Source organism: Lontra canadensis, unplaced genomic scaffold, assembly GCF_010015895.1.
Source record: "Lontra canadensis isolate GAN:19392208 unplaced genomic scaffold, GSC_riverotter_1.0 scaffold8, whole genome shotgun sequence".
In the NCBI taxonomy this organism is placed as follows: domain Eukaryota; kingdom Metazoa; phylum Chordata; class Mammalia; order Carnivora; family Mustelidae; genus Lontra; species Lontra canadensis.
In genome coordinates, this window is record NW_022631002.1 from 11433190 (window position 1) to 11450925 (window position 17736).

At 46.2% G+C, this 17736-nt stretch overlaps 1 protein-coding gene across 2 annotated transcripts; it reads left to right on the forward strand.

Annotated features, from left to right (window-relative positions):
• Positions 1 to 301: 301 nt before the first annotated feature.
• Positions 302 to 17265, forward strand: TMEM170A (transmembrane protein 170A). 2 transcript variants are annotated; one of them, XM_032853941.1, is made up of 3 exons: positions 302 to 591; positions 13126 to 13296; positions 16908 to 17265. In XM_032853941.1, the coding sequence occupies exons 1-3, from the start codon at positions 459 to 461 to the stop codon at positions 17036 to 17038; spliced, it is 435 nt and encodes a 144-aa protein (XP_032709832.1). In that variant the 5' UTR covers positions 302 to 458; the 3' UTR covers positions 17039 to 17265. The 2 variants fall into 2 exon arrangements, with proteins under 2 accessions (XP_032709832.1, XP_032709833.1); XM_032853942.1 differs by having other exon boundaries at positions 303 to 591; positions 13126 to 13227.
• Positions 17266 to 17736: the final 471 nt, after the last annotated feature.

Here is a 17736-nt window from a genome sequence, read left to right on the forward strand (position 1 = left end):
AAACCTGGCGATTCACAGACCTGTACCCCTGGGGAAAAAAATATATGTTTATAAAAAATAAAATTTAAAAAAAAAAATCTGCACGTCAGGTCTGGTGGGTATGCAATTCCCCTACTTTCTTGGAGGTGGCGCTGCAGAGAAGGGCAGAGAAGAGCTCACCCTCCTGGACAGGAGAGACTTGTCCAGTAGGGGGCGTAGCCCGTGGGTGCCACTGGAGAGCCGTGCGCAACGTCAGGGGGCGGGAACAACTCTCGCCCCGCCCCTGCCATCTGCGGAGCCCTGTGATTGGAGGAAGGGCCATCACTTGGCCGCGCGGCTGGGGTGGGAGGAAGAGGGCCCCATTCCAGGGTGAAGCTGAGGCGGCGGAGGTACGGGTAGCGCTTCGGTCCGTGAGTGCGAGCGAACCTCGGCGGCAGTTTGGACGCTCTCTCCATCTTTCTGCAGTGAATGGCGGCGGGATGGAGCACGAGGGGAGCGGCGGCAGCGGGGGGTCGGCCGGGCTCCTACAGCAGATCCTCAGCCTGAAGCTTGTGCCACGGGTGGGCAACGGGACCCTGTGCCCCAACTCCACTTCTCTCTGCTCCTTCCCAGGTACCGGCCCCGCCCCGTGCCGCGCTTGCGCACTGTGCGTTTTGGCGTCGCCGCCCGGCAGGGGGGCGCCCCTTCCCCAGCGGGCGAGCGGGCGAGCTAGCGGGCGGGTGGCTTCTGCGGCCGGCGGTCCCACCTTCCCGGGGCTGTTTCCCTCCTGGAAGGAGGTTCCCGCTCTCTCGGCGGGGAGCTGGGGAATATGGCCCTTCCCCCGTCGCTTCCTAGCCGGCACCTCGGGCCAGTCACTGCGACCCCGCGCTGGGGGCCAGAGCTGAGGGAGCGGCGGGGAGTGGACTGGTCAGTGGAGGGAGCTCGACGGCCACTCGGACTGATCTTGCCTTTGGAGTTTCCTGACGCCCCAGGGTCGGACTGGGACTCGAAGGAGCCCCGGAAGCGGTGGCCCCTCCTTGTTTGGGGCGTGAGGCGCCTGGCCCCTGCGGTCCGCCCGGCCGCGCGGCTCTCCGCCGCTCTCGCAGCTCAGACGCCGAACGGTCCCCGCCGGGCTGAGGGGCCGAACGCAGCGCTGCGGCTCCGACGGGGTATGGTCTCGCCCAGCCCCCGGCACCCCCAGGTTGTCTGCGGTTCGCTCGCACCTGCGTCCAAATGCGCCCACTCCGCCAGCTTCTCTTTCTAGGAATCACTTTCTGAGACCTGTTGCCGAGTTCCCCACTCATGCGTTCGAGCTCTTTGACACAGGTTCCTTATCACTTCTTAACGGCCACGGGAGCTCCTGCTGGGTCTCATGTAAGGGTTTTTCAAAATTATAATACAAGGTAGAAAGCTCTGCATGCTCAGAAAAATGGGAGGAAGAGAAATTATTTGGGAAGCTGATAAAGGCTTTGAGGGGAGGGCACAGTTCTGTGTTGGACTTTTAAAGGCAAGAAGACATCACGGTGGCGATTGAAGGGTGAGGTTGGGCTGCCCAGCAAAGCTGACTGGTACCTTGACTTGGTAAACAATTTGAGAGCTGGGCCTGAGACCTGGGCTTGAGACCTGCAAAGGAGGGACGATTGGATTACTGACTTCGGTCATAAACAAGGCACCTGTGATTTCTCATCCACTGGGAAGCGACTGCCAGGCGCCATTCAGTGGACACCCGGGACTTGCTGTGTATTTTACCTGCCTAGTATTTTCCCCGGACAGCTGGTAATAACCGTGTTGGTGTAGATGCAGATGTTAGTTTAGAGCCTAAAATGGGGCGCTCGTGTGGCTCAGTGGGTTAAGCCTCTGCCTTCGGCTCAGGTCATGATCTCAGGGTCCTGGGATGGAGACCCACATCGGGCTCTCTGCTCAGCGAGGAGCCTGCTTCCCCCCAACCTCTGTCTACTTGTGATCTCTGTCAAATAAGTAAACAAATAAAATCTTTAAAAAAAAAAAAAAAAAAGAACTATACCTAAAATGATGATCTGGCAACTCTCATTGTTTCAAAAGCTACTAAGATCACATTTGACATTGACAACAGAAATATATGGCATTCTGCAGACACTGTTTAAAAAATGAAGTGTTCATGCAGTCTGGAGATACTACTGGACCAGATTAGTCTGTTGTTGCTTCCTTATTTTCCTCCCAACTCTTTATTTTGAAATTTTCAAACATACTGAAAAATGGAAGTGCTACTATGAGCATATATCCTTTACTTAGAGTCATTTTTAGTATTTTTATTCTTTTGAATCTCTGTGCATATATATGCATATTTGTGTGTACTATGTGTTGTGCATATATATGCATATTTTTGTGTGTATTGTGTGTGTATATATATATATATATATATATACATACATATGTAACATTTTTACTTTCTGCAGAGCCATTTGAAAGGAAGTTATCGAAGTGATGGCACCTGACTCCCAATACTTCAGCATGTATCTTTTAGAATGAGTCCACTTTCTGTCATAGCCAAAAAAACCTTTATCACACCCAGGAAATTTAACAATAGGATCATGGTGTCTGGCATCACCTGACTGGCTCAGTAGGTGAGCATGTGACTCACTCCAGGGTTTTGAGTTCAAGCCCCATGTTGGTTATGGAGCCTACTTAAAATTAAAAAAAAAAAAAAAAAAAGGAATAACGTTGTCTAATGTACAGGCCTTATTTGAATTTTCTAGTTGTCTGAATAATGTCTTTTATAGCTTTTTTTTTTTTTACACAAAAAAACCCAGATCTAATCAAGGATCACACACTGCTTTTATTTATTTATTTATTTTTTTAAGATTTTATTTATGTATTTGACAGAGAGGAAGAGAGAGAGAGCAGAGGCAGGAAGAGCTGTAGGCAGAGGGAGAGGGAGAAGCAGGCTCTCTCTCTCTCCAATTAAAAAAAAAAATCTTTAAAATACCCTGTGGTTCATCCCTATCAGGAAGCTTAGAATTGATTTTTTTTTTTTTTATCTGCATTTGCAGTTTAGCCATTTAGATTCTGACTAACCCTCCTTATTCCAAGATGTTTAGATTTCTTTTGTTGTTGTCATCATTTTTTTGGTAAATCTGATTGCCAAGAAAGGCAGAGCTTTCCATTTATCAGGAATGACATTAACTCTCTGAAGGTATGAATTTTATGAATATCAATGTAAAAGTATGTGTATTATAATTAAACCTACTTATGTTCGGTTGCACCATTGCTAGAGTCAAGAATGGGTCAACAGTTAAAGAAATGAGTCACAATTGGAGCAGTTACTTATTCATTCACTCAAAAAATATTTGCTCAATGTCTGTTGCCTGCCTTTTGTTTTCTAGGTACCACGTAAGGATGTGGTAGGGAACAAAATAAAGGACCTTTCATTCTGATGGGGATAGAGAGAAAATAAAATTAAAAGTATGGAAAGGAATAACTGGTGGTGTGTAAGACCGTAGGGCGGGCAGGCAGTGGCCTTTGTGTGTCAGGGTTGGAATGCTGTTTTATTTCTGTTTGTTTTTTAAGTAACGTATTTATTTATTTGACAGAAAGAGACACAACGAGAGAGGGAACACAAGCAGGGGGAGTAGAAGAGGGAGAAGCAGGCTTCCCACCAAGCAGTGAGCCTGATAATGGGACCTGATCTCAGGACCTGGGATCATGACCTGAACGGAAGGCAGACACTTAACTTCTGAGCCACCCAGGCTCCCGTGTTTTTGTTTTTTAAAGAATTCATTTATTTGTTAGAGAGAGAGAGAATACAAGTGCACACCTGCCCAAGCAGGGGGAGGGGCAGGCAGAAGGAGGAATAGGCTCCCTGCTGGGCAAGGAACCTGATTCAGGACAGAGTCCCAGGACCCTGCAATTGTGACCCGAGCCAAAGGCAGAGGCTCAGCTGGCTGAGCCACCCGGGCTTCCTAGTGGAATGCTGTTTTCCTTAAGATCACAAGGAAGCTCTTAACAATGATGCCACCGGAGCTGAAATCTAAAGTACGGGAGGAACGAGACACACAGCTATTGGGAGAAGGACATTCTGGGCAAAGGCACAGCAGGTTCAGAGCCCTGGAACGTGAGTTTGCTTAGGAGACATAAAGAAGGACAGCAAGGAGGATGGGACCGTGCAGGCAAAGCAGGGAGGAGGAGGTAAGGTCAGATTCCAGAGGGTAGTGTTGGAGGATTTTGATCAGAGGAGGGATGATCTGATGGACTTTTTCTTTTAAATGTACAATTCAGGGGCGCCTGGGTGGCTCAGTGGGTTAAGCCTCTGCCTTCAGCTCAGGTCATGATCTCAGGGTCCTGGGATCGAGCCCCACATTGGGCTCTCTGCTCGGCAGGCAGCCTGCTTTCTCCTCTCTCTCTCTGCCTGCCTCTCTGCCTACTGTGATCTCTGTCAAATAAATAAATAAAATCTTAAAAAAAAATAAATAAGTGTACAATTCAAAGATTTTTAGCCTCCACAGAGTTTGCAGCCATCACCACAAGCAACTTTAGAATATTTTATCACCAACAAGAAAACCTCATCCTCATTAGCTTTGTGTGGAGAAGGGCAGATCAGGACAGAGAAGGTCTAGCTAGGCTGGGGACCAAGAGACTACTGTGGGGGGAAAGGCCAGACAGGCACACGCAGAAGCCAGGGATGAGCAAGCAGTCAGGCAGGCGTGTCAGGAGAGAGGTGGCAGCCCACGGTGGGTGACCCCGGTGGGCAGGTTGTCATTGTTAGGGTGGAGTGGAAGGGTCTCTAGGAAATTAACTCCCTGCTTTCCTTCACTGTTACATGATTCCCCCATTCACGGTACTCCGACAGCAGTTTTATGGGTTCTTTACATCGAGCGATCCTGTGACACCGTTTGGGTGCCGTGCCCTGCAGTTCGGTTCAGTTCCTACACTGTCTCCCTGGAGTTAGCACCAGATCTCCCAGGTTAAGGGATCAGTTTCCCCACTTGAGATGCCAGTCAGAAGTCCAGGTTGTCGTGTGTGCTCCTGACCAGCTGGCTAGGAGTTGGTGATAGCTACGACCCCCTTCCTCGGTTCAGTTAATTTCTAGAGCAACTCACAGAACTCAGGAAAACCGTTTACCTACTAGATCGCTGGTTTATTACGTAGGATATTAAAGGTTACAGATGAGCACCAGATAAAGATATATGTAGGGCGAAGTTCAAAAGGGAATTTGAACAAAGGAGCTTCTGTCCCTGTGGAGTTGGGGGAGTGCCACCCTCCCAGCACATAGGTGTAGTCACCAAACCCAGAAGCCTCCAAACGCCATGCATTCAGGGTTTTATGGAGGCTTCATCACGTACGCGTGATTGATTATTAACTCTACTTCCAGCCCTTCTCCCTGCTCCAGAGAATGCGGGGTGGGCCTGAAATTTCCATGCTTATAATCATGGCTCTCTGGTGACCAGCCTCCATCCTGGAGCCCACCGAGAGCTGCCTCATGAGAACGAAATTGGTGTTGGAAATTCCAAGGGATTTAGTTCTGTATCAGCAACCCGGGTCAAAGACTAAATATTAGAACAAAAGATTTTCCTGAAGATTTAATTTAGATAGATCACAGATGCAAGTGGGGGAGAGGGCAGGAGGAGAGAGGGAATCTTAAGCGGCCTCCCTGCTGAGCACGGAGCCTGACATGGGGCTCGATCCCCCAACCCTGAGATCATCACTTGATGTTTAACAGGTGGAGCCCCCCCCAGGTGTCCCCCAGCACCACCATTTTAAGGGTTTTAGGAGCTCTGTGTCAGGAACCCTGGTTGGTGGGTGGTGTTCGGTAAAGGGGGTTCCTCACAGTGGGGACCAGGGAGAGAGGGAGGCTCATGAACAGTTAATATCAAGGCAGATCAGCATTGAGTTGCAGGGCCAGGTAGGACTCTAGTTCCCAGGAGGACTGATGTGGTCCACTTAGAACCCCAGGCTTCAGAGGAGCTGACTATTCATATGGTTGTTTGACCCGGAGCATAGGGTGGAGTCGGGCCAGCTAAAAGGATAGCTAAGTGCTGAGCCTCCCCCTGCCCCCTTGGCTTAGGCTTCTTCCACTCCTGCTAACTGGGGCCAGGTTGGTGTTGAGGCCTTGCTTGGAAATCGGATGACTCAGTTGTAGAAGTTAGAGGGCCCGCCATTACCAACCCCTTTCGTTAATACAGAACTCACCTAGAGGACTCTACAGTCTCTGTGGCTTAGCTCTCTAACTGAAGTGTCTGTCTGAAAAACAGATTCTTAAAGATAATAACCTCTTTATGGGCAGCATCTTGGGTCTTGTCTTGTTTCGTCTTATTTCGCTGACCTGGGCAAAGAGCTCAGTAAACACTTGATTGTTGAGTGAATGAACTCCGCGCTGGTCGTAGTTTGCCCTTGCCACTGTGACAACTTATTAGGGTATAGTGGCTTAAAAGAGCACAGATTTATCTTCTTAGAGTCCTGGAAGTCAGAAATCTAAAATAAGTCAGCAATGCTGCCTTCCTTTTGAAGGCTCAAGGAAGAATTGGTTTCCCTTTTCTAGCTTCTCTAAGTTGCCTCTGCATTCTTTGGCTCATGGCCCCTCCCCTCATCTCTAAAGCCAGCCTAGTAGCATCTTCAGATCTCTCCGACCCTCCTGCGTCTCTCCTGAGAGCATCCTTGTGATGACATTAGACCCACCTGGAGAAGCCAGGCCCCCTCACCTGTCCCAGGACCCCTAATCTAATCACACCCGCAGGCTGCCTTTGCGTATGCACAGGTTCTGGGGATGAGTGCGAGGGTATCTTCGGGGCCCATTCTCCCACCAGTGCTTAATCCCATTTCCCCTTAGAATTTTCTTGCTACAGATAAATTTCTGATTTATGCTTCAACAATGGGAGCGGTCAGAGTAAGGAAAGCTGAAGGTAACGCACTGGATCTGAAACAGTGAACAAAGAAACACTGTGAGATGTAGAGACACAGATTTCTTTTTAAAGATTTTATTTGTTTATTTGATATAGACACAGCAAGAGAAGGAACACAAGCAGAGGGAGTGGGAGAGGGAGAGACTGGCTTCCCGCTGAGCAGGCAGCCCAATGCGGGGCTGGATCCCAGGACCCTGGGATCATGACCTGAGCCAAAGGCAGCCGCTTAACAACTGAGCCACCCAGGCGCCCTGAGACATAGATCTTTGACAGCGTATTGAACCAGAGAAATGAAAAGTACTATACGATGATCAATAAATAGCTATTAAATAGATAGCAAATTAAGGTACAGTAGGTTAAAAGGAAATCACTTAGTTTTCTTCTAAGTGTTTTATTGATCGGGGTTTGCCTTTGCTATTAAGAGTGCTGGAATAATCTCATCCAACTGAAAAGTGTTTTATAAAGTGTCCTACTCATCTAACATAATAAAGACTTTCTTTTGCTACTTAATGTGACTCTTAAGAGTTGCTATATAAAATATGTAAGCACTGAGGTAGCTAATGGAGGCAGCTCAAGGTTGTAGGAGGGGGCGGTGCGCGTCCGTTTCTCAGAAACCCAAGGAAGTGCTGACCTGCTGTGCCAGCCCTTGTTTACCAATAGACCTTTCAGCTTTCAGGAAAATGAAGTAGGTTGGTGGCCCAGCAGTCCTCCTGGGGCAGCAGCTGTACTGCAGGGAAATTGGAAGTCAGTGAGTGTTGGTGCCTTAGTCTGCTTAGGCTGCTGTAACAGAATGCCCTAGGTTGAGTGGTTAAAAAAACAGAAACTTAGTTTCTCATAGCCCCAGAGACTGGGAGGCCAAGACCAGGGGCCGGCATGGCCATGGTGTGAGGGCACTCTTGGGCCACCTTCTTGCTATGTCCTCACATGGCAGGGAGAGCGAGAGAGAGAGAGATCTCCTCTTCTTATAAGGCCTCAGTCCTGCCAGACCCACTTTCATGGAACTTACCAAGTTTGGTGTGTCTCACCTCCCAGTTGGCTCCCCAGGTCACTTCTGAAACTCGGGGAGTCCCAGCAAGACCTGAGAATGGTGCCAGGTCGGTGGCGGGGTCTCAAGTCAGTTGTTGCAGCCAGCAGACAGGATGGCCACTGCTCGGAGTTCTCAGAGGCAGGTTTGCATCCCATTTTCACCCCCACCAACCCCTCCAGGACAGTGGTGTTCCTGGTGCCCTCATAGTGTTTTGCAGGCTAGGTGGTGGGATGGAGGGCAGAGTCTGCGCATGAACTGGGGAATAGCTAGTAAGGACTCGGACTGAAGATTGGGGTTACTGTTTTGGAAGGGAACAGCATGGTGCCGTGCTGTGGCCTAGGGTCCAGCCAGTGTGGGGGTGGCTTAGGCTGGGAAGACCAGGCTGCTCTTCCTGAGCCAGGGTGCAACAGGGGCTGCCCAGGCAGGAGGGGTTTGTGGGCACCAGAGCTCTGGCAGGTGCACATTTATTGGAGGGACCATATCTGGACTGTCTGCTCTCCAGTAGGGACTCTGAGAGCCGCTGCCCACAAAAGAGGGCAAGTGTCCTAGGTCGTGGAAGCAAGAGGATCTCCTGGCCTGAGACTGGAAAGGAGGCTCTGGTAGCAGACAGGCTTATTTCCAAAGAGAACGGAGCTCAAACCCCGGTGATTGCGAACCCTGCCTGCTTTTCTAATCAATATCCTGACTGGAGAGAGGCTTTTTTGCTTTGGCTGAGGAGGGACAGTAGTTAATTAGTGCATGTATGTATACTTATATATTTACACATATTTTTTACGTTATACATATTTAAGTTTTAAGCTTGGGACCTTACTGTCTAATCACTTCATGCTCCATATTGCATGATCTAACTTGGTTTAGCAGAATTTGCCAAACGCCATCAAACCGACCAGTTTCAGCAGTCAAAAAAAAATTATTCGGAGGATGATATATCCTGTTCAGCAGAGGGAAAGAAAAGTTTTACGAATGGTTTGAAACTTTTTATAGCTGTCTGATAGCTTTTCACCAGAGCAAAAGTGCCTCGGTCGTTATTTTTTTTTTTTTTAGATTTTATTTATTAATTTGAGAGAGAGCTTCGGTGGTGGATTGGGGCAGCGGGAAAGGGAGAAGCAGGCTCCCAGATGAGCTGAGCAGGGAGCCCCTCAAGGGGCTCGACCTCCAGACCCTGGGATCATGAGCTGAGCCAAGGGACAGATGGTTAACCTACTGAGCCACCCAGGCGCCCCTAGTCATTTTTTTTTTAAGATTTATTTATTTATTTGACAGACAGAGATCACAAGTAGGCAGAGAGAGAGAGAGAGAGAGAGAGGAGGAGGAAGCAGGCTCCCCGCTGAGCAGAGAACCCGATGTGAGGCTCAATCCCAGGACCCTGGGATCATGACCTGAGCCGAAGGCAGAGGCTTTAACCCACTGAGCCACTCAGGCGCCCTCATTTGTTATTTTTAATAAACTTTGAGCCCTAGATGGGGCATGCCTGATACTTTGATTTGGAGCCTATCATCCAAAGCTTGAGGTAGGTGTCCTCTAATTTAGGTATAGAATATGGTATTAATTGAAACTTGATGTGAGTCAGAATTTCTGAGCATCTGATTTTGTATTACACCGGTCATCATTGACAATGCCAAGGGTGGCGTGGAGGGATTTGGTCTCCACTCCTAATCTTCCACCCCCAACAATTCAAAACTGATCTGGAAAGAAAACATGCACAGCAGCAATTCTTACAGTGGCTTCAAGGACAGCTTCAGAGACAGCTTTGAGAAAAGCCCCTGGTCCTCCCCTTCCCTCTCTCCACTGTCCCTAAGCTGATTTTTTTCTGCAATTGTTCATTCCAATCAGATCAGCCTTCCTGAACTGCTCTTTTAGAAACAAAGGCTCTTTTTTTTTCTTTTTCTAGTTTCTTTTTATAATAATTTTGTAAAACCAGTAAACAACTAGAAAAGCTTTAAAAGAAATCAAAGTTAAAAAAAAAATCAAAGTAGAGGCTTCTGGGTGGCTCAGTCAGTTAAGTCTCCCACTCTTGATCTTGGCTCAGGTCTTGATCTCAAGGTTGTGAGTTCAAGCCACCCCCACCCCTGGCCCCCTGGGCGTGGAGCCTACCTAAAAAGAGAGGGAAAAAATCAAAGTAAAAAGTGAATGCTCATCAGCCCGTCCCCAGCCTATCCAACTCCCCAGAAATAACACTTTTTTTTTTTTTTAAGATTTTATTTATTTATTTGACAGCAAGAGAGGGAACACAGGTAGGGGGAGCTAAGCAGGGAGCCCGCTGTGGGGCTCCATCCCAGGACCCCGGATCATGACCTGTGCCAAAGGCAGAAACTTAATGAGTGAGCCACCCAGGCACCCCCAGATACAACACTTTTCTGTTGCTGTTACTTGCTGTGTAGCATAGAGGAGAAGGGCGTGGCTTCGGGTGTCAGGATCCAACAGGCCTCCAACTGGGCTCTGCCTCCTGCTGGCCTGGTGGACTCACCAGCACTGTGGGCTCCAGTAAGTTCCTTCCCTCCCTCCGCCTCTGGTTTCCTCATCCAGGAGCCAGGGATATTCATGATCTGTGCCTCATAGAGTTGTGTTAGAGGATTGCATGGGTTAAGATTTATAAAGCACTTAGAACAGTGCCTGTGCATGTCATAAATACTTAGTAAATACATCTATGTCCAGACTTTTCTCCAAGGGCATAGAATTATTTACACATACATTTGTTGGTGTTTGTTTTGTTTTTATAAAAACAGGATCTTCTGGGGCGCCTGGGTGGCTCAGGTTAAAGCCTCTGCCTTCAGCTCAGGTCATGATCCCAGGGAACTGGGATCGAGCCCCGCATCAGGCTCTCTGCTCAGTGGGGAGCCTGCTTCTACCCTTCTTTCTCTGCCTGTCAAATAAATAAATAAAATCTTAAAAAAAAAAACAAACCCAAACCACAGCATCTCTTATACACTCTTCTGCACGTTGGGTTTTTTTTTTACTTCCAAAGATGGGTTGGGCATTTTAATCCCCTTGGTATATAAAAATGTAGCCCATGTTTTTTTCTTTTTAAGCTTATTTATTTATTTATTTGACAGAGATCACACAGAGGCAGGCAGAGAGAGGGGAAGGGAAGCAGGCTCCATGCTGAGCAGAGAGCCCCATGCGGGGCTCCATCCCAGGACCCTGGGACCATGACCTTAGCCGAAGGCAGAGGTTTTAACCCACTGAGCCACTCACATGCCCCATAGCCCATGTTTTTATGTGATTGTGCAATGTTACGTTATGTGGGTGCACCAGATATGTTTGACAAGTCCTCCACTGACAGACACGCAGCTGGCATCTGGTCTTTGCCGTTACAGACAGCGCTTCCGGAACCTTGCTACCTCCACCCTTGCCTGCATGTATATTCCTGGAGGTGGTGTTCCTGGAATATTCCTGGAAGTGAGGTCGCTGTGGCCAAGGGCATGCACACTTGGCTTTTTTGGATACATGCTTCTAAATTACCCTCCAGAAAGGTTTTCTAGTTTGTATTCCTCCTGGGAGTGTAAGGTTGGACCTATGAAATAATGGTCGGACAGCTTTCACTGCTTAGAACCTTTAATGGTGCTTCTAGGGTTTTCACGTTGAAGTCTTTAGTCTGACCTTCAAAACCCACTGTAACATGACCGAATCTGTCTTTGTAGCTTCTCACCACCACCCCCCCGCCCAAGTAGGCTCCATGCCCATTGTGGGGCTTGAACTCATGACTCTGAACTCAAGAGTCTCATGCTCTACCAACTGAGCCAGTCAGGTGCCCCTATTTTTGTTGTTTTAACTGCTTTTAGTTTTATAGACCCTCTGCTTCAGTCAGACCAGGTTTTTAAAAATTTTGATTTATTTGACAGAGACACAGTGAGAGAGGGGGAGTGAGAGAGGGAGAAGCAGACTCCCCACTGAGCAGAGAGCCCAGTGCGGGACTTGATCCCAGGACCCTGGGATCATGACCTGAGCCAAAAGCAGATGCTTAACAACTGAGCCACCCAGGTGCCCCAGAGCAGTGGTTTTTAATCAGGGTGATTTTTTTTTTAAGATTTTATTTATTTATTTGACAGAGATCACAAATACGCAGAGAAAGAGAGGAGGAAGCAGGCTCCCCGCGGAGCAGAGCCCGATGTGGGGCTCGATCCCAAGACCCTGGGATCATGACCTGAGCCGAAGGCAGAGGCTTTAACCCACTGAGCCACCCAGGCATCCCAATCAGGGTGATTGTTGACCACCTCCTTCCCCCACCAGGACATTTGGCAGTCTGGAAATATTTTTTGGTTGTCACGACTGGGAGAGGGCGAGAGGCCAGGGCCATTGCTCCATGTCCTGCAGTGCACAGACGGTCCCCCATGACAAAGGGCTAACTGGTCCACATGTCAGTAGTACTGAGTTAAGCTGTTGACTGATCTCTGAAATTGCCTGTTACTTACCTGCTCCTAGCGCGAGGATGTACAACAGATTTCATGTGACGTGACACCTTCATTGTATCCATGTGGGTAGCTAAAGGGCTATTTTGAGATTGTAAAGGCTTGCCAGGGCTCAGTGGGGGAAATTGCTTCATCCGCTGTTTATCAGATCACAAAGACATGACGACAGAATGGTATCTGCTCCTTTTGTCTCTTTCCCAAGGGGACTCATGCATAGGTTTTTAGACAAGAGTTGGTTATCAAATGTTTTAATGTTGCCTGAATTGCAGTCATCTTAAAAGTTAGCTAGACATTCTCCATAGGAACCAGCTCCTCCATCCGGCCCCCTCACTTACGTGCTATTTGTCTCTAAGCTAGACATTTCTATTTTCTGGTAGTTATTTCATTTCTTAAAGAGCTTTGCTATTCTAAGGGGCGATGGCCTGATACTGCATTGTCTTGAAAAATGATTGTTGAACAAATAAGATCGTATTGCTTTTTCATTTGAGAAGATTAACATGATTGGCCATTTTAGAGGTTGACCATCTTGTTCTGAAGGTGGCCACACAGTAAATAGCTCAGGTTCTACTGGCCGTGTGCCATTTAAGCTCTGCTCCTGTTGCTTGAAAGCAGCCAAAGGCAAGACCTAACTGAATGTCATGGCCATTTTCCAGGAAGAGTTTATGCCCAAAACTGCAGGCGGCCTATGGGCCGCAATTTGCTGATCCCTCTAGAACCATCACTCTTTGGATATTTGATTGATGAGCCTACACTGTGGCTGGGTGGCTTTGAAAATGAAATAAGCGGGTACAGTGAGTAGCCCCCGGTAATCCATGTACTAGGAAATGACTTGTGACCTCTCTGCTTTTCTTTGCAGAGATGTGGTATGGTGTGTTCCTGTGGGCACTGGTGTCCTCTCTCTTCTTCCATGTCCCTGCTGGATTACTGGCCCTCTTCACCCTCAGACATCACAAATATGGTAGGTTCATGTCTGTAAGCATCCTGTTGATGGGCATCGTGGGACCAATTACTGCTGGAATCTTGACAAGTATGTTAGACGTTCAAATACCAGTCAAAACGTTTCATATGACTAGTCACTTAATTTCAGGACCCACTTGGGAAACATGTCTGAGTGAATTAAAGAGAAAAATAGAGTGGCTTTTAACCATAGGCCTCTTTTTTGGTGTACTGTTTTTTTCTGACCTCTAACACCTCCCCCCCCGCCCCCCATTATTTGGCTAACATCTTTGACTTCCTATGTTGTGTTTTCTCCTGTCTTTCAGATAAGCCAGGTGAGGTTTTATGAGATAGGTCGCCATTGAGAGAAGCTGTTTATCTTTTCAGAAGCAACTGCTTCTTTCTCGTCAGCTAGCAACACTGATGAGTTACTGCTACTCACTTGGGGGTGGTTTCTTTAAGGATGGAAGGCTAATTCTGATGACAAGAATTCTTGTTTAGAGAAGTACCTGATTTGTCTTTTGGTTATTTTTTTCCCCTTTTCAGATTTTTTTTTTTTAAGATTTTATTTGTCAGAGTGAGAAAGAGTGAAGTACAAGCAGGGTGAGCGGCAGGCAGAGAAGCAGGCTTCTCGCTGAGCCAGGAGCCTGATGCGGGACTCGATGCCAGGGTCCTGGGATCATGACCTGAACAGAAGGCAGATGCTTAATGGACTGAGCCACTCAGGAGTCCCCTCTCACAACTTTCTGAATAAGAATTGGAATAACAAATTATAAATTATTTTTACTTTTTTTTCATTTTTTGGCTTTTGGTCATGTCACAAAGATGAGAATACATTTAAACATTTTTAAGCGCACGATTAAGTATAAAAATCATCTCTGTTTTATATAAATTAAAAGCAAAAACTAAAAATACTCCATTATCACATCCCTAAGTGAAAAACCGCAATTTGCAATTTGGTATGTGCTTTCAGGCTTTTTTCCTAGGTATACCGGTCAACGTAAATACATGCTTTTAAAAATTAGAAACGTCGGGGGGCGCCTTAGTGGCTCAGTGGGTTAAAGCCTCTGCCTTCAGCTCAGGTCATGATTCTAGGGTCCTAAGATCGAGCCCCTCATCGGGCTCTCTGCTCAGCGGGGAGTCTGCTTCCCCCCCGCCGCCTGCCTCTCTGCCTACTTGTGATCGATCTCTCTCTCTCTCTCTCTGTAAATAAATAAATAAATAAAATCTTTTTAAAAATGTTAAAAAAAATAAAAATAAAAATTAGAAATGTAACATTCCTACTAATTTGTAATGTGTGTGCGTGCATGCGTCTGTGAATTTAAGCCTTGAGCTCTAAACAGAACTGTCCCTCTTTCTTTGACTTGAGTTTTTTGGGGGGACAAAGTGGCCTCATTTCTGTGTATTCTGTAGGTCATGAAACGTTTGTGGTAACAATAGGAAGAGGCCAGTTTTCTCCCGTCTGCATTAAGATGTTTCTGTAACTGGCTTTCCGTAGTATTTTTAACTGTATCACCTACTGCTGCTCTTCAGAGACCTTCTGCTCTAGTTTCCTTATTGGATTCCTGGCTCCAAGGACCTGTCTCAGATTTCTCCTCAGTAAAATAAGGATAAGGCCACCCACCTCAGAGGCTGTGTGATGATAAAATGAAATGTTTATTGAAGAACTTAACATAATACCTCACACTTGGGAACTGTGCAATGAGTGAGTCCATTCGATTTTTAAGACTCCAGTGTGAATAGAGCCTGTTTCCCATTTTGTTGCTCTGCCTGGTCTGCGTTTCCCTTTCTTCCCTACCTCATCATCCAAACCTGACTTTAGGGCCCATTTCAACTTTCTTATGCTTCTGTCTACCCAACGCACCATTTTGGGAGCTGAGTTACGAAGGGGCCCAATGTAACAGGTGCCTCGAGGATGTTAGTGACACAGTCTGTATGCCTAGCCTCTGCAGATGGGCATTTCAGAGTCATAGATACTTCTGGCAGCCAGTATGGAAAACGGTTCATTTGCTCTTTCTTCTTCTTTTTATTTATTTTTTTATTTACAGAGAGAGAAATCACAAGTAGGCAGAGAGACAGGCAGAGAGAGAGGGAAAGCTGGCTCCCTGCTAAGCAGAGAGCCCGATGCGGGCCTGGATTCTAGGACCCTGAGATCATGACCCGAACCAAAGGCAGAGGTTTAACCCACTGAGCTACCCAGGCGCACCTCTTTCTTCTTCTTAAAATATGTTAATATGCTCTCATATCCCAGGTGTAAAATGTGTAGACATTTGATTGAAATGTTGTATACTGTCTTGCATTATTCAAAATCTGCTTCATGCTTATGCTTTCTTTCTGTATCTCAGCTTGATACTGAGCATTAATGAGAACAGGGATCATACCTTATTAGACATAGAGGTAAACAAATAGTTTGCATGAATGAACACACTGACCAAAGAGGATTCTCTTTGGAATAGTTTTTAAGAGGAGGGTCATCTGGGAACTTTGGCTCTTTTCTTGTTCAACTAATGAAATCTTGGCTTTCTTGGTGTAATGCTGAGTCCCTGTAGCTATAAGAGGAGTTTCTAGGGAGATTAAGATGTTTGTGTTTGGGGCGCCTGGGTGGCTCAGTGGGTTAAGCCTCTGCCTTCGGCTCAGGTCATGATCCCGGTGTCCTGGGATGGAGCCCCACATTGGGCTCTCTGCTCAGCGGGGAGCCTGCTTCCTCCTCTCTCTCTCTGCCTGCCTTTCTGCCTACTGTGATTGCTCTGTCTGTCAAATAAATAAATAAAATCTTTAAAAACAGAAAAAAAGAAAGGTGTTTGTGTTTGTTTGGTTTACTCAGTTTCTAGGAAGTTGTGGTGACTAATATAATAAAAACGATTAATGATAATGGGGAACAGAAAGGATCCTCTTAGGATCTATCCCCTCATGCCCTTTGAATTAATAACAATTCTTTTTTTTTTTTTTAAGATTTTATTTATTTATTTGACTGAGACAGAGATCACAAGTAGGCAGAGAGGCAGAGAGTTGGGGGGGAAGCAGGTTCCCCCTGAGCAGAGAGCCCGATGTGGGACTCGATCCCAGGACCCTGAGATCGTGACCTGAGCCAAAGGCAGAGGCCTAACCTTTTGAGCCACCCAGGCGCCCTGAATTAATAACAGTTCTTAAGCGTAGAGTCATCCTCTCTCCTTTCCATCCTCTGCTCTCTCTTCTATCCACTTTGGGAGAGGAGCTCTGAGTACAGTAGAAGGTGAAGTCCCTACTCCCTGTGGCTTCTGAAATATTTCTTGCTTAGTCTCACACAGAAGTTTTGTTGGCATTTATTGCCAAGATTTTTTTAGGTACCTGTTAAATGTTAAGCATGGCAAATAAGAGAAGTTTTTGAGTGTGTAATTAGGTCATGTGGAAATTGCTATATCTTCATGATTTTGGTTATGACTTCCAGATTATTTTATTCAGTAAATCTAGGAGACTCAGTTTTAAGGACACACTTTTCAACATCTAAAAGCACTAACCAGTGATTTGTAAGTTGTATGGGGAATACTTAAAACCTAGAGTAGGCAGCAAAAAGGTATAGGGAAAACAGAACATTTCTATAATATTTATATTTTAATGTAAAAAATCTAGAACATTCTACATACATTAGGATTTTAAATGCTGCATTTTCCTGATTATATTAACCTTAATTTTTTTTTTTTTAAACACTGTTTTTTATAACAGGTGCTGCAATTGCTGGAGTGTACCGAGCAGCAGGAAAGGAAATGATACCATTTGAAGCCCTCACCTTGGGCACTGGGCAGACATTTTGTGTAGTGGTGGTCTCCTTCTTAAGGATTTTAGCTACTCTGTAGCATATACCCTTAGGCCATGATGCCGAACCTAAATTTGAGAGCCTCCTCACAGAAAGAATACATTATGGAATGTAGAGTTTTCTTAATTCTTCAAGTGGAGGAAACTTGGATGAAGAAGTATGTGAAAAATGAAACATCTCAGCCCTTCCTTCAGTTGAAAGTTCCAGGAATTGAAGATCTTTCTGGACTCCCTATTGTTCGCAACCAAAACCAATTAAGTTTCTAAGGGCCCCTTTTTTTTTTTTTTTTTAAATTAATTGAAGCAGTTTCACAGGCGCACCTTTACCCACCGAGGTCATCAGTGCTTCTGGGCTGATCATTCACACTGAAATGTACAATTTTCTGTGAGAAAATGCAGTATCGCCTCTGTTAGAGAAACTATGAGAAATAGTTGCTCTTTCAAGCATACGATACTAAAATCTTATCTAATCGAACTCAGTTAACATCTGGCAGACTCTTCTTTTACTGCATCTTCATGACATTAAGTGCCAAGTAGAGCTTTGAGAACAAATCTGTTGACATGTAACAGGAAAAAAAAAATCCTGCAACAGACGTAGTGGCTTCCGTTCCACTGCTGAAAGAAAAAGATGATGTGATATTTTCTGGATAACTATCTTGACCTCTGATGACTTAATAATATTTTAGGAGATGTGCATTTGTTGTTTTGTACATTTTATCAAAATAAGCTAACTAATCGA

Bases quoted from the DNA above. Each gene is read 5' to 3' on its own strand.
- TMEM170A (XM_032853941.1), top strand. From the start codon at position 459: ATGGAGCACGAGGGGAGCGGCGGCAGCGGGGGGTCGGCCGGGCTCCTA. The intron at 592-13,125 runs GTACCGGCCCCG...TTTTCTTTGCAG, and splicing joins TTCTCTCTGCTCCTTCCCAG to AGATGTGGTATGGTGTGTTC. The intron at 13,297-16,907 runs GTATGTTAGACG...TTTTTATAACAG, and splicing joins TACTGCTGGAATCTTGACAA to GTGCTGCAATTGCTGGAGTG.